The sequence below is a fragment of the Sycon ciliatum genome, chromosome 10 (genome assembly GCF_964019385.1).
Source record: "Sycon ciliatum chromosome 10, ocSycCili1.1, whole genome shotgun sequence".
NCBI classification, from domain to species: Eukaryota; Metazoa; Porifera; class Calcarea; order Leucosolenida; family Sycettidae; genus Sycon; species Sycon ciliatum.
The window spans coordinates 17069936-17086536 of NC_088652.1; the positions used below are offsets into that span (position 1 = coordinate 17069936).

Consider the following 16601-nt stretch of genomic DNA (forward strand, 5'->3'; position numbering starts at 1 on the left):
GACAGACAGACAGAAACACACACACACACACACACGCACACACACACATACACACCATCACCACCGAAAACAACAACAAATCATTGTTAATTTCATATCGGAAACCTTGAACCCATTTTCATCAGTGGACTTGTAGAAGAAACGATTGGGCTTGAAAGTGCCATGCGACGGGCAGATCGATGCCATGGCAACACTGATGTTTTGAATCCACTTGGATCATGCTCTGCCACGGCTAGTATAGACTCATGCATTCTTCTTCTTCTTATTATTGTTGTTGTAAAAGTGCATTCCCGCCAGTGTGGCGGGATGGCCAAACATCGCACATGCCATTTAGGACACCATTCAGAGAATGGAGAGAAAGAGAGAAAGAGAGAGAGAGAGAGAGAGAGAGAGAGAGACACGGAGAGAGAGACCCCCGTCCCTTGTTTGGGCGACTCAAATTCACAGTAGGTCAGTGCATCCATCATTAGCAGCTGGATTAAGCCCTACCTGCCAGAGACTCACTCCTCGTACAGAAACAATCCTACATGCATGCCACATACTTGGGCCTACCCACCACCGTATCCTGTACTTCTCTGTGCACAGAGTGGGTCTAGTGTATTCCAGGAGTCGAATTTTCTTGACTCCCGCCACCGTATCCTGTACTTCTCTGTGCGCAGAGCGGGTCTAGTGTATTCCAGGAGTCGATTTTTGTTGACTCCCACCACCGTATCCTGTACTTCTCTATGCGCAGAGGGGGTCTAGTGTATTCCAGGAGTCGAATTTTGTTGACTCCTACCACCGTATCCTGTACTTCTCTGTGTGCAGAGTGGGTCTAGTGTATTCCAGGAGTCGAACTTTGTTGACTCCCACCACCGTATCCTGTACTTCTCTATGCGCAGAGTGGGTCTAGTGTATTCCGGGAGTCGAATTTTGTTGACTCCTTACATGTAACATGGAGGGAGCCGATTCCAAAGAATATTCTGGCGAAATTGAATTTTGTTTTCACCGGAATAAGAGAGTATGTGCGGATGGCAAAATTGCAGATGGCTGATGCAGACACCAGTATGGCATGGGAATTGCCTTTTTACATGGGTCTGGCCAACGTTCCAATATCGTTAATTGTTTTTTTTTATCAACACATTTTAAACAGTCGAGACATTCTACAATTGTGAGTAGCTACATACCGTCGTTAGAGGTCACTTCATCTGTTCACATGGGCAGAGTCATGAAATGTAGAGCAATAGAAAAGCAGCAGAAAACAGAGCAGTGGAATGATCAGAAAACTATCAATCGATTCTTGTTCAACTATTGGTAGAAAGCTGTTGACTGCTTAGCAAACACATTAATCAGGTCTGGTAATCGATTCTTGTTCAACTATTGGTAGAAAGCCGCAGACTGCTTAGCAAATGCATTAATCAGGTCTGGCAATCGATTCTTGTTCAAATGTTGGTAGACTATTGAGGACTACATAAAAATGAATATTTTGATTCGATCTTGGCTATATGGGGTATATGGTGCTCCTCACTGAGACTTGCTGCCATGACTGATCAACAGACACCCCTTACATTATCCTCGTGTCTATTTTCCCGTTCTGTTCAACATGAGGGCGATGCGTACAGGCATTGGCCGATTTCCTGCATTATAATAATATTATAGGTGTATGTAGCGTTCATGTGGGCATTATTCCAAATTCATGGATGTACCGTAAAACCTGTAACTAAAGACCACCGTGACTGGTGACCAGCCTGGTACTACCGACCACTTCGCCAGGCATGGACGGTCTCACGTTCATAATAATTATGGTTGTGCGGCGCAAACCTTTAACTAAGGACCACCTGCCACAAAAGACCGCTTTTTTCTTTCCCTTTTTTACAATGATCACAGCTCACAGGCAAAGACAAAAAATGCATAATGCGAGCATAGTGATGGTGAGGCTTTTTGACCTCAGCCGACCTCAGGTCTCGACGTCATGGGGACATAAAACGCACCAACTCTGGACCCAAAGGGTGGTCGCTAGTCACAGGTCTTACTGTACACCTTTGTATATCTACGATGCTGCTCGATAAAATCCGATCAAGTTAGACAAGTATTCATCCTAGGCCTGCGAACACTGGCCTCCGGACAGTGGTGGGGGGCGCTGACTTGACGAACCCGTTCACTGAGCAGCGCTGAGCAGCACTGGACAATGTCATTCGCAGGCTTTCGGCGGAGGAAAATGGCATGTCTCTACCCAGAGTCCTTTGTCTCCTGATGCCAGCCTGGAAGCATGAATACCTGAATAGAGATGCACTGGATTTTCTTCCACTAGACCGTGTGTGTATGTGAAAGCTCTGGAGTACTGACCAGTCAGTACCGTCATTAAGCGCTCTGACTTGTTGTCAAGGCCACCTTGTGTGCTGCAAGACCAGATATTTTACCGTCAATTAAAGTCAACGATCTCCGGATTTTTGTGGGTTAGCGAGGTGAAATTCTGACGAATTCCGCCTCAAAACCGGCAAATGACAGTACATGCACATAGTTTTCTACATAACGACTTCAAAATTATAACGGGTTTTTTTAATTTGTTAAATCGTTAGATACGCGAGAGCTTGGAAGCTCAGGGCCCTACGCTATGCTTTTTTGCCTTGATGACCTAGACAAAAAAAGCATAGGGATGTTATAAATTCTTATAAGTTTCTACTTTTTGTTTTTAGACATAACCTGGGATTCGAACCCGCACTATCGCCCTGCATGCATCCCCGATACACTTCGCATACATACTAATTCTTCCAAGTTGCTTCACGTTATGATCTTGTATTTGAAAGCCCTATTTGAATATGCATTGTGGCCAGCCGTCTTTGATTGTACGGTACGGTACGGGATAGGTACGGGACAGGTACAGTCGAGGGTAATAACACACCGTCTACCGCCTTGATGACGGCAAAAAAAGAAAAGGGATGTTATAAATTTTCAATTTACCTTTTTTTTTCAGGCATCACATGGGATTCGAACCCGCACTATCGCCCTACATGCATTCCGCCATACACTTCGCATTCATACTTATTCTTCCAAGTTTCTTCACGTTATGATCTTGCGTTTGAAAGCCCTATTTGAATATTGCGGCCAGCTGTATGTGGCCAGCTGTGTTTGATGGTACGGTACGGTACGGGACAGATACGGGATAGCGCCAGGCGTGACACAAACACACAAACAAACAAACACCAAATTAAAGCTGTGTGGACCCTGGCTAGTGCCAGACGTTACTGAAGTAACGTCTTCTGCATAGCTACGGGAATAAATGTTCATTAAGGTTCCTGGTCTTACGGTATATCGTTAGAGTTCATTTTGATCAGTAGAATTGCTCAAGATGGGGAACCTTAAACCACTTGTCTGCGGCACACTCCCTCTTATTGTCATCAGTTTTAATCTCAGAAAAGCCCATTGACACGTCTATCCCTGTTCTTAGCTCCTTCTCCACTGCCGTGTCGTTCTCGCGCACAGTACTGTCGGGCGCCGAAGAGCGGAGCGCCGAAGACCGACCAGCCTAGAAATTCACCAAGCGCAGCATACTATTGTGTACACAGTGCCTCAACTATGTATAGACGATAATACACTTAAAATTAATAAGAATGATTTAGGCTAGGAGGCTGATACCCAGGTTCTTCAAGGACCAACAATACTGTGTTCAATATCTAGTTACTACGGACTGTACCGGCGGAGGAATTGCTCCGGTGAATATCTCCGAGTTCATGGCAGGCACCACATCTTCGTCTGCAAGCACATTGCAACCCAGGAAACATCAGTAGTAAGGTTAATCATACTGGGTGAGAGTGCCAGCACAGTACGCTGTACAGCAAATTCACAAGTCATGAAGCTCTGGGCCATTCTACCTTAAAATTTGAACCGATTTTAGACACAAATCTATTCTTTTGATTTGGGCTATTTGGGTTGCTTGCTTGTAAATCCACGGTGATAATTGGGCGTGCTAAACCTGGCAGTGTTTCATAAATTCTGACTGAAATCCAACTTCCTTCTAGGTTCACTCCCCATAGTCAAGAATTGGAAGGGAAGTGCCCAAGCCCATTCTCCCAGGTCAGAAGTGTTTTTAGAGAAGGAGGCAGGGGAGGGGGAGTTCTTAGACAGGAGGGGGGGGGGGGGGCGCAGCACCATTCTCTCACACCGATAGGCAATACCCTAGCGTGAATCTTACATACCAGCTGGTTCTTCCAAGCCATTAACCTTTATCCTCCCATTGTTCCCATATGGGAACAGGTCTTCACCAGCATTGTCTGTAAAAAAACCAGAATGAGTCAGCAAAAACCCCAAATAGGACAAAACACTGATACAGTGAAGTGGACAGTCCTGACCTGAATCAATCGATTTTGCTCTTTAAATGGTGGCGAAAAAAGTCACTCCGCCTCCCACATGGAAGTTAATTAGAAGCCACATTTTGCAGAGAGTCATCTCAATGGAGAGCATTATAGGAGGGTGCATTCTTTTAACTTCATTTTTTCACATTTCAAATCCACAACCTCTCTTTCCGAGGCTGCATTGATAATGTAACAAAGTGCAAATGCACTTCATGCTTCCCACTCCAGGATTATTATTTTTTTCTCCCTGCCTTGCCGTGGTTGGCTAACACCCTCTCTCTTTGTATTGGCCGGTGTTCTCACTGTGCTATGAGATACTGTAATAAATAAATATAATAATAAATAAATTAAGAACTGGAAGAAGACAAGGCTTTAGGGCTGTACACCGGTATGCAAGAGAAAATATCTTAGATCAAAAATGCACCACTAGTCTTGGAAGAGTGTTTACTGCGCCAGGTCTGCTGTGGGTTTTTTACACCTTGCATACAATGCATGGAACATTTGAGAAAAACGTATTGCTTGCGCCATGCATACAGTTAACTTTGCGTATAACGACACTCAGCGGGGTATCAGAAAAGTGGCCTTACTCGCGAAGTGTCGTTATACCCAAAGTCTCATTATATGTATTACAGTTAGATGGGACTTTGCGCTGGACATGGAAATTCTGTCGTTATTCGCGAATTGTCGTTATATCTGCAGTCTTTATTAGTGAAGTTGACCGTATCGACTTACCAGGTACACCATTAGGTGGTGGCAAGTTGTCCAGCAAGTCAGCAACAGAAATCTCTGTGTAGACAATGTACAGGGGAGGTAGAAACAGTGCAGAACATAGATCACCATGTCACTTCAACGGCTCAAACAGTGCTCACACAGTGCTCAAAAACCCGTGCTTTCATAGCTCAAACAGTGCTCAATACCCGCTTTTCCACTGGTAAAACAAGCCCTGGAGTTCTGACCGGTCAGCATATGCATTGAGCCCTCCGACCTGTGTTCGAGGCAACCCCTGTTCACACCCCCAGTGTTCCATTTGGTCAATACAATTGCTCGAAGAGCCTGCCCATGCACATACGCGCCTGCACATACCAGGGGCGGGAGTGGATGGCTCCAAGATCCTGGCTGGACCTTCGCCAGAAGATAGCGGGGCTTGTTCTGAGAAAAGAAAAAGGAAAGAAACAGACAATAAATAAGATAAATTGTGCACTCATAACAAACAGCAAAAATGAAAAAAGTCAAGTTCCATAACGTTTTCTTGTGACTGTCATCAGTGGAACGCCGTCACATAAAAATGTAATAACTAAAACACACACTTATATACATGTAGCTAATATGGTTTCAGGTAGAAATACAGCAGCTAACAAGTACAAAAAGCGAAGTTTGCACCTTTGCAATGTGTGAATATAGTGTATGTGAGAAAGGTAGTGGCAGATGAATGTGATACTGTGTGAATGAATGTAATGGTGCGTGTGTATTACTTGAAGAGTGTGAGTGATACAACGTTTTCTTTCTGTTTACATAGCACAGGGTCACGAGTACGAATATACACAGCTTCCAACACCTGCAATTGCTTGAAGAAACGTGCGCAACGAATAACACTAAACCAGGAATCGTCAAACACCTTACGACATTCTGGACTGGACACCAAATGCTTGTACACTGCAGACTTCCTCTTGTCAACAGTAGTGATGAGGAGGAGTTTGATGTTGACAAGAGGAAGTCTGCAGTGTACAAGCATTTGGTGTCCAGTCCAGAATGTCGTAAGGTGTTTGACGATTCCTGGTTTAGTGTTATTCGTTGCGCACGTTTCTTCAAGCAATTGCAGGTGTTGGAAGCTGTGTATATTCGTACTCGTGACCCTGTGCTATGTAAACAGAAAGAAAACGTTGTATCACTCACACTCTTCAAGTAATACACACGCACCATTACATTCATTCACACAGTATCACATTCATCTGCCACTACCTTTCTCACATACACTATATTCACACATTGCAAAGGTGCAAACTTTGCTTTTTGTACTTGTTAGCTGCTGTATTTCTACCTGAAACCATATTAGCTACATGTATATAAGTGTGTGTTTTAGTTATTACATTTTTATGTGACGGCGTTCCACTGATGACAGTCACAAGAAAACGTTATGGAACTTGACTTTTTTTCATTTTTGCTGTTTGTTATGAGTGCACAATTTATCTTATTTATTGCCATTTTACGACTATTGTCTCCTCGTCGATTGTTTGAAAGAAACAGAACGTACACAATTGGAACAAAAGGCAAGTGAACAGAATTGTTTATCGAAAGATTTCGTGAACGAAAATTAGTACTTATATAGTAGTGAGAACACATGTACATACCGAAGGAGGTGGTAGATGGCTGCAAGTTGCCTCCAAGACCTTCGCCGGAGGAAAGTGGTGATTCTTCTGGGAAAAGCAGAGCAAGCAGAAACTAGTAAGTTGACAACAAAGCCGATTGGTCGACTGATTCACTTCATTTGGAACAACAGACGTTTATCATGCAAGTGTCCATTCCCAATGCGTACTGAATTCCAAGATTTTTGTAATCAGGCTCTGTCAAGTGCGTGAAGAATTGCTACCCGCAGTCAAGGATCATCTTCACCCAGTGAATACGTAGCATTGTCCAGCAAAGTAATGGAAATTAGTTAGCTTGAAGTGAACGTTTGCCTTGTCAATGTGCTTCCTAACAAGGTTCGAGTGCATTGCATGGCAGTGGGACTGTACGTGCCGTATAATAATCATCATCATCATAACAATAACAGCTCGCATGCACCTCATGGGTGAGACCACCCATTGGGCCAACGCATCTGTCGGTAAAAGAGTTAGAGAAATAGAAACGAGAATTACATGTACACCCCCATCCCCTCCATTCTGTTATTGCAAGGAAAACTGTGCATGGCATATAAGATTAGACATGCATCACTGCTCGACACCGTACATGGCTCCAGCAGGAAAAAGGAACATGATTGGACACTTCCTACTCACCCACTCTCTCGCACACGTTCACGGTGAAGCGAGACTCCCGATGCTGGTTGCCGGCCGAGGCTCTGACGCAGTGCTTCAAGCCGTTTTACGCCATCCCGATGCTGGGAATCGTGATGAAGAAATCCTTGCCCCCGGTTACCCTCCGCGAGCGGACAGCGGCATGAGCAAATTGTGGTACCTGAACGGCCAGCGGTGAACTGGAGCGTGCTTCGCACGTGAACTCGACACTGGTTCCTTCTTGGACGCAGTCCTCAAGCTCACTGATGCCGGCGCATAGCAACGTCAGAGAACCTGACGGTAACGGACAACACACAATCAAAGTATAGTCTGTACAACCATGCCACATTCCAAAGCAGAACACCAACATGTGTAAAAGTGTATAGAAACTTACATGCAATTGTCCCCCATGCAAATGTACACAAAAATGCATTTAAATATCTAAAAATAATACTACGAACTTAGAATGTGTGTATTGAGCAGGGAGTGGTGCTTTCTTGCAGATTTGCCGAGTGAAAGGTGCGACGTGCTCCTCGTGTGCTCCGGATGACAGTCGTGAGTCAGTCAAGTGTCAAGTTTGGCAAGAAGCGTGTGTTCGGACTTCCTAGTTTGAACAATCAACTTCATAAAATTAATAAATGTACACAAATGTTTTGGTCCAAAGCAGAGAGGACTGTTCTGCTCAAAGTGGTAGCACGGTTGGATAGCCTGCAAGTACAGTATGCACAAGAGCATCGTCTTTGATTGACAAGCGACAGGCATTCGGGTAACTGTGAGCTGAGACACACCAGTGAGAGGTGGCCACTACATCATTATTGTAAAGCATCCAACGCCAATGTGCGAACTATGAACTGTGGTTAATTTAAATTGAACTCAGATAATGAGCCAGTATTAAAATGTAAAAATAGAAGGAGAAAACACAGGGCGTTGAATATCTCAGTAGCCTGTCAGGTTGGTGGCCTGTTATTGCACGTTCTGGCTGCTTATTATCTTGTTACAGTCGTGGATAGTTGCTTCACAACTCGTTTCCATGCGATTTCTTTTTCTATTTTACTGTAGTTAGTTAACTTTTTTTTAATGACAGAGGTATAGCTCAGCTGATGGAGTCGTCACCGAAACATTCAGTGTATTGCCGGAGTAGGGTGTTGCTCGAAGGTTTGCCACGTGCAAGGTTCGACATGTTCCGAGTGGGCTCCGATGGCAGACTTTGAGTCGGTTATGTGTCAGTAAGCAATTCCTCGGCAACAAGCTTGAGCTCTTGGTGGGAGCAACGAGCTACTTCTCACTTCGCTAGCACTAGCGACTTCAATCACGTGACCAAAAGGCAGAAATCCTTCGTCGCACAAATGTATGATGCAGGCAATGGCGTGCATGGAACAATTTTTCTCTCGACGTTCTGCCCCTGCCTACACGTTATTCATGTGCCCAGCACCTTCGATTTTTTCATGATGGGCAAGCATACAAGTCATGAATAGCTTTCCAAAGGTGCTTCACATGTTATGAGTCACCGATCTTTTGGTATATCGCTCAATGTTTTTAGTTTTCAAAGCAATTTTCAGCATCTTAGCTACCTTGCCCATCAGTGACCGAGTCACCATCGGGTTTAGAGTCCTTGAATTAGTTTAGATAGGTTCATGGTAAGCTTCTCCTCCGTGGCAGTTTTTAGCAGTTTGAAGAATTTGTGCGCAGCGGCTGAAATCGGCTACGGAGTGCACTATTTGAGGGGCTCTGCGTGACGGAGCGAGCAGACCTTTGGCGTGTAAATCCGCTACTGTTCTCCATATCAAGATTATGGAGGTGCTTGAGCAGGAGGTGGATATTTCAATCCATTGAAGCAGAGCACATCCTGTCTAACATCTAAACGTACGGTGGTGTCTCCATCACCCTCCAAGAACACCAAAAACCCGCATATCGCGCATACATTCACTGTGTATGCATGATATTCATGAGGTCCGAGAAGCCCACTTTTGTGCCATCGCTCTGCATACGATTGCATCATGCCCTCTGACAATTGCGTACGAACTTTGTGGCCTCATAACTCCAGTCTGGGACAGGATATACCCATGAACATTTCCGTGTGGGTTCTGCAGAGGTTTCTCTTTCCAGTCGTGTAATTTGCTGGCCCGAATTCCAATTTTTGAATTTTGCACTTAAGTCGCTACTAGTACATGTTCTACCAAGCACAGCTTCTGTATAATTATACTAGTAGTAGTACTACAAGTACACCTACCTACACAGGTGGAATCCTGATAATTCGAAAATGGCTTAATCCGAACATACCGCTCAATTTGAAGTTTTTCCAGGACCGCGTACATATTGAGTTGTGGTTTCATGTTTGGATAATTAGAATGTCCGGATAATTAGAAGTTTATTCCTGGCATTTTGAGGTTCGAGTTATCAGGATTTAACCTGTAGAACTCTTGTCTCATGCTACGTATGCCCTTAACGACTTAGTATTACCTGATGGGCTGGGTGCAGCCTGACATTGCGGCAGCACTGCGATAGCAGCCACGCCGAGCAGCACAAGTGACTCCATCAGCCTCGGCTGTGCACAGGGACCATTCGACAACATTCTTGCGGCCTGCTCGAAAAAAGAACAACATTGAGTCAGACAAAACCGAGAAAGTCAGTGTCAATCACTTGAACAATTGGAATTGCACAAGGCAGCAACAGTCGAAAAGCCTTACTTCAATGCTTGACTCTTCTTTGCTTCTGAAACTAAAGCAACAAGCATTGTTCATCTAGCCATCAGCCAGCTCGGCAGCATGTCCTCTCCCTGGTTTTAAGGAAAGGCTACCCGAGCACTATTTCGGGCTTCTGGTTCATATTCTTTTGAAGGTTGAATTTCAATTTTGTCCTCGGTTGTTTCTGATAGCATCTAATGGAGCCCTAGGCACATAACACAGCTCTGTTTCTTCTACGTCAATGAGACGATACAGGAGCTACAAAGAAAGCAGCGGCGCCTAATTAGGAGTCCTTGTCGCAGAGTGCGATACTTGAACCCGCCTGGGGTTACGGACTCTTGCAAATATGGCCGTGATTCTTGTGCATGTACGTGTGCATTTGAGTCTGCATGTAGCGCCGGTTTAGCCTTCAAGGGAAACTGAACGCCAAAAATAAGTATGGCTTATCCGAAGGAGAATTGGGCACTGATTCCGATGAGCTATGTCTCGAGCCGATCAGAGAAGAGGAACTGTATCAAATTTCATAAATAACACCTCCCATATTTGGAAATTGGCCTTGATGACGTGCGTACTGCTTAGCTGTCACCATGCTGTGCATGTTCAGCAGTGTAATTGAATGGAAGAAAACAATTACTTTGGTGTTTTGCAGCTCTGTTTCGTTCCCTGACGGTAACCAAATCTAGATGTAGGAATCTGTTGAGCAGGAGAGTGACACATGTCTTCCCGAAGGCTGTCCAGGCTGCAGTGGTGATGAAGAAGATACGATCATCACCCCGAGATCGATCGTAGCGAATTGGAAAACTCATGGTGAATTTGCTTCCACTCCAAGGCAATGTCGAGGTATGAAGGGTGCTTGTACTGCCTTCCAAAGTGAAGAGGAGATGAACATGGCTTTGCATAGCTGTTGTTCTATGCCAACTTACCTACTCTTGGTGGTACCGTAGTGCTATATTGCAAATTTCGTGGACGAACAACTCCAGTCACGAGTGGCTAGTGAGCAACACTAACAGGTGAGATTTTTCAATTCGACAAAAATTGTTTTTGTTTGAGAACTGACAGTGGCAGTCATTAGACTCAGTAGGTGTCTCTCTGCTGCTTCTTTCCCTTCATCGGTAGGGTTGTGCTTGAAGTAAAAGTAAATAGAAAATGTGGAACAAAAATCTGATCATGTAATTCGAATTTGAACTTCAAAGTATGTGTACATCAAATCACAAAAATGACTGTCAAGGTGGTGCTGTGCATTGAAAAAGACTGGGAGCTGGCAGCAATGGAAAGGGTAGAAACGAAACCAGTAATGCAGAGTATTCATAAGGTAGAGGGAGATGAAAACGGGAGAGGAGTAGTGAGCACTTCAGTTTGAAGTAGTGTCAATAGACAGCATCGTGTTGCATACGTTGTGAATATTGTGTGAATCTAATAATTGTCACGAAATTGATATCCAAAATTATTGTCCCCTGAGTAGTATTATGGTGTTCTCCTGCGTTTACATGCAGAGCCTTGACGTTGCTGGACGAGCGACAATATAAATTACATAAACATGTAGCTCGTGATGTGGGATGACTGCCGTATCGCATTGCCAACGCAAACCCATCCTGTGTCAGTGCAGCCATCCAGCAACTTGAACTCCCCGGACCAGATGCCGCTGCAGCTGAACACCATGCCGATGGAAAGCCAGGAGTTGATAGCGAAGCATTCTGGTCTGCACAGTACAAGGCAAAGAACAATTATGAATTATAATGCATTGTAATCTTTCCCACACTTCTTTGTAAAAACAAACAAACAGTGCCATTATGACAACACTTGATCAAGCATCTTGATGGAGGTATTTTCCATTGTGCTGGCTCAGCATCTGCACCAGGAAGACCATGTACACTTACACGTATCTTGTGTGTGTTCGTGCGTGTGTGTTTGTGTATCTGTATGTGCACACGTGTGTGTGTGGGGGGGGGGGGGGGGGGAGGCACGCACATGTGTATGGGTAGGAGTGTGTGTGTGTGTGGGGGGGGGGGGGTACACGCACATGTGTATGGATGTGCGCGCTGCATGCGTGTGTCTGTGGGATGGGGTAAGGGTGCACGCACATGTGTACATGTGTGTGCGCAATACAGCATGTGTGTATGTGTTCGTTGAGCACAGGGTGTACTCCTGATTACATAAACTTCGTGATCATTGTGATTTCATGTGCTTTGAAGTTGAACTTCGCAATACATGTACTGATGCTTGATTAGATTTATGTTCCACATGTTCTATTTATTTTATTTTACTTCAAGCACTTGTACTATTCAAGCACAACCCTACCGATGAAGGGAAAGAAGCAGCAGAGAGACACCTACTGAGTCTAATGACTGCCACTGTCAGTTCTCAAACAAAAACAATTTTTGTCGAATTGAAAAATCTCACCTGTTAGTGTTGCTCACTAGCCACTAGTGACTAGAGTTGTTCGTCCACGAAATTTGCAATATAGCACTACGGTACCACCAAGAGTAGGTAAGTTGGCATAGAACAACAGCTATGCAAAGCCATGTTCATCTCCTCTTCACTTTGGAAGGCAGTACAAGCACCCTTCATACCTCGACATTGCCTTGGAGTGGAAGCAAATTCACCATGAGTTTTCCAATTCGCTACGATCGATCTCGGGGTGATGATCGTGTCTTCTTCATCACCACTGCAGCCTGGACAGCCTTCGGGAAGACATGTGTCACTCTCCTGCTCAACAGATTCCTACATCTAGATTTGGTTACCGTCAGGGAACGAAACAGAGCTGCAAAACACCAAAGTAATTGTTTTCTTCCATTCAATTACACTGCTGAACATGCACAGCATGGTGACAGCTAAGCAGTACGCACGTCATCAGGGCCAATTTCCAAATATGGGAGGTGTTATTTATGAAATTTGACACAGTTCCTCTTCTCTGATCGGCTCGAGACATAGCTCATCGGAATCAGTGCCCAATTCTCCTTCGGATAAGCTATACTTATTTTTGGCGTTCAGTTTCCCTTTCACTTCAGGGTACATTTTGCAGTGTCGTCTCCTGTAACCCCAAGGGAAATCTGTGCCACAGAATGACAACCGATCGCGTATCGGCCGCGGCGCGGAGTACTGTCTCTGAAGGCTATGTTCCAACTCTAAAATAATAATCTTTTTTTCAGGATTACCCAAAGGCTAACGCCTATCTCTGGGGATCTCCTACTTGTGTATGTACTAGTAGCTTAGTTAAGGATGCGAGAGAAAGTGCGCACAGTGAGTATGAAATGTTGGATTTGAAAAGAAATAATAAGAAACACAAGGAAAAAAGTAAGACAGAAAGGAAAAGAACAAGCATGTAAATCAATGATTGCACATCAAAGGTGTGCCAGTGCAGTCGAACTGATACTTAGCAATGTGAATACGTAAATGAAGCTTGAATTCAGATAGGGAATCTAAAGTTGTCAATCGGGGTGGAAGACAATTCCAAAGAGAACCAGTCTTCTGTAGCAAAAGGGATGAAAAAATACGACCATGTGAGTTAAAAATGAGCTTTTTGGGCCTACGGGCACTACATGATAATTATGGTTATTGTAAAGCGAGAGAGATATTCTGGGTGGAAATTGATGTACTTAAATAAAACAACAAGAGAAATAAAGACACGGCGAAATTGCAGAGATTCTAAGTGACACAATCTATTCAAATTGGATTTTGATTCATAGATATCAACGGTTATTTTCGCAGACTTCAGGAGTCGCCGACAAACCTTAGGCTGGAGTAGACCTACATCAAGGGACTCTAACTGAGCGGATGTGATCCTAAATGACCAGACAGGAATGGCATTATTCAATTGCCGGACGCACATAAGACTTATACAAGAGGAGAATATGAGACGATGGTAAATGTCGGCCCATGAAACATAACAGGTTGACTCGTTGCTGAAACTTCCTGAAGATGGTGTGGAAGTGGTCATGGAACTTCAAACCATCACTGAGCTGTACGCCGAGATGCTTAGCAGAACGTCCAAAGGCAATAGGAACGCCGTCCATTAAAAATAGAGGAGGAGTCAGGAATGTCATGATTCGAAAAGATGAAAGTTTTTTCTGGAGAAATTTTCCCATGGATATTCTGAGCCCAATTCTGGCAGCTCACCAGATCCTGCTGGAGGTAGGACATGTTCTCATCTAAGGAGGGGGATAAATTATGAGCATTTAGAATGTTATACTCATGAAGGACACTCTACTTTCCTCTCTCATCTTGAGCTTCCCAAAGCACTTCTTGTCCTACATATATCCCAGTATCCGTATAATGGTTTATCTCCTTTTTTTCTGTCGCCTCCTTTCACCCGTCCACAACCGTGCACCCGTACACTCTCAGGCCATAAACGTTTTTAAAGAAGAGAAACAGTGACATGCACCCCCCCCCCCACGCACACACACGGACAGTATGTATAGGCATATAACGAACGGTCTTTTCCTGTTAGCTCTGTTTGTCCAATACATGAGATAACACGTCTTTCTTGTTGTTTTTCCTTCTTACATGTAGCTGCTTCCAGCATGGTAAACGACAGTATCATGGCCTTTTCAGATTTTCATTGTTCTTATTTGTAGTACATACCAGTATTTTCCACTTGAAATAATATCCACCCCAATGCCTCATTCTTAGCATTCTTTTATTCGCTTCCATGTAATTGGGCTTATTGCCCGTTTGGTATTGCGAATTCAAATAAAAAACAACAACAACAACCGTTCACCCAGGGCAGGAGAGCTCCACTCAAGTAGTATCATGATTTTAGTATCGTCGTCGGCTACAACATCACCAAGGACAGACTTGCCGGGATGCTTTGTTTCCAGCGCGGCTGACATCTCGCACACTTCAGATGTGATGTGAATATGATGTGATGTGATGTGAGTGACACTAGGGACCTTTCGCACCACGCGTATGGATACGAAACGAATGCTGATTCGTCACCTGGGTTCGAGGATTCGTCAGAGTCCCTAGCCCTGCGGAGGGCTCGTTTTCACGAATGGAAGCCTCGTCATTCGTGGCGCGCTCCGAATCCGCCAGGTACACATTTACTTGGCCAGGTACACATGTTTTGCCAGGTACACCTTTATTCCCTTGATTCATCACATGTGCGTGTAAACACCCGTGCGGCCGTATTCGTAGTTGCCATGAACATCTGCATGACGACTTGCGAAACCTGAATCTTTTTTCAACGAAACGATTACGAGCCGAATCAAACTTTCGTTTCGCATTCGATTCGTAGCAAATGCGAAAGGTCCCTACTCCTGAACGTTCACAACCGCCGACCACTGGTACTTAGGCATGATCCACACTTTATTCGGCCGATGCTCCGCCGACACCAACATGAAATCAACCGACTCTGTCGGTTGAGTCGGCCAAAAGTAGCTGTTCACATGCAACGTCGCTTGCACTACATGCTTCAGGGCAAAATGGTGCTGTAGTAATGTTAGCGTGGAAGTCGTCGCGGCACTGGCTTTAACAATGACATGCACAAGCCTTGGTTTGGGGCCTGAAAGCCTCCCAATGCCCTTCACTTCAATAACTTTTGGGTCGACATTTCGAACTAAAGTCCTGATAAGCTGCGGGAGATTCTCACCGGTGCACCATCGGTATCTGGGAGTCCCGAAATGACAGCGTTGTTCCGAATGTCTATTTGCCGGCGCCCTTCCAAAACAAGTTCCCGTACTGTGTTTCAAGTGGCCCCGGTAACCAGTGGTAGGTGCGTTTTCGGAGCCGCAGTTCTGGCGAACGACTCAACTAGAGTGTTGAACTTTCGATTGTGGTGCTCCGGTGACTCAACTCTCTCGTTATTGTATGTCACAGACAGGCAGGCTTTGATTGCAGAGCGCCACTTCTTTAGTGTGCGAAACTGCGAATCAGCTGTACGCGCTTTTGCCAGTTTTGGTGTGGCCCAGGCCTAAGGCGATCTTTCCTGTTTTGGTATCGATACAGAGTGCCAGAGTCATACCCCAGCTATACTTTTGGGTCGACATTTCGAACTAACGTCCTGATAAGCTGCGGGAGATTCTCACCGGTGCACCATCGGTCTCTGGGAGTCCCGAAATGACAGCGTTGTTCCGGATGTCTATTTGCCGGCGCCCTTCCAAAACAAGGTCCCGTACCGTGTTTTAAGTGGGCCCCGGTAAGGGCGCGTTCAGACTACCGATAAAAAGTGACCGATTGGGAAAGTCGCCAAGGTGATTTGATCACGTGACGTTACTGGCACGTTACCGGTGGGAAAGTTTTACTGCCGCGGCTGCTGCGCGCCGCAGTAAACTTTTACCGGCAGTAAAAAAGTGCTCAGGCTGCATGCGCGCTGGGAAAAAAGGGAAAATCCCTTGTCAGTGCCGCGGTGAGAGCTGAAAACTTCACGGTAACGTTAGTGTGTTATCGGTAGTGTGAATGTCCTTCACGGTTTATCGGCATTCACGGTTTGACGGGGTTCACGGTAGTCTGAACGCGCCCTAACCAGTGGTAGGTGCTTTTTCGGAGCCGCAGTTCTGGCGAACGACTCAACTAGAGTGTTGAACTTTCGATTGTGGTGCTCCGGTGACTCAACTCTCTCGTTACTGTGTGTCACAGACAGGCGATAGGCAGGCTTTGAT

At 45.0% G+C, this 16601-nt stretch overlaps 1 protein-coding gene and 3 long non-coding RNA genes across 4 annotated transcripts; 1 reads left to right on the forward strand and 3 right to left on the reverse strand.

The window, feature by feature from the left end:
- Positions 1-3310: 3310 nt before the first annotated feature.
- On the reverse strand, positions 3311-7133 carry LOC135826706 (uncharacterized). Its single transcript, XM_065339307.1, has 7 exons — positions 7064-7133; positions 6680-6745; positions 5415-5480; positions 5064-5117; positions 4176-4250; positions 3674-3732; positions 3311-3505 (listed from the first exon to the last, which is right to left on the reverse strand). Exons 1-7 carry the CDS (start codon positions 7131-7133, stop codon positions 3311-3313), a joined length of 585 nt encoding a protein of 194 aa, XP_065195379.1.
- A 197-nt stretch (positions 7134-7330) lies between these two features.
- LOC135825605 (uncharacterized) lies at positions 7331-10138 on the reverse strand. Its single transcript, XR_010555093.1, has 3 exons — positions 10009-10138; positions 9782-9902; positions 7331-7615 (listed from the first exon to the last, which is right to left on the reverse strand). It is a non-coding gene; the product is annotated as an uncharacterized LOC135825605 (long non-coding RNA).
- A 713-nt stretch (positions 10139-10851) lies between these two features.
- LOC135825702 (uncharacterized) lies at positions 10852-11802 on the forward strand. The gene is made up of 2 exons (XR_010555113.1): positions 10852-11015; positions 11499-11802. It is a non-coding gene; the product is annotated as an uncharacterized LOC135825702 (long non-coding RNA).
- On the reverse strand, positions 11153-12567 carry LOC135825701 (uncharacterized). The gene is made up of 2 exons (XR_010555112.1): positions 12406-12567; positions 11153-11704 (listed from the first exon to the last, which is right to left on the reverse strand). It is a non-coding gene; the product is annotated as an uncharacterized LOC135825701 (long non-coding RNA).
- Between the last annotated feature and the right edge of the window lie 4034 nt (positions 12568-16601).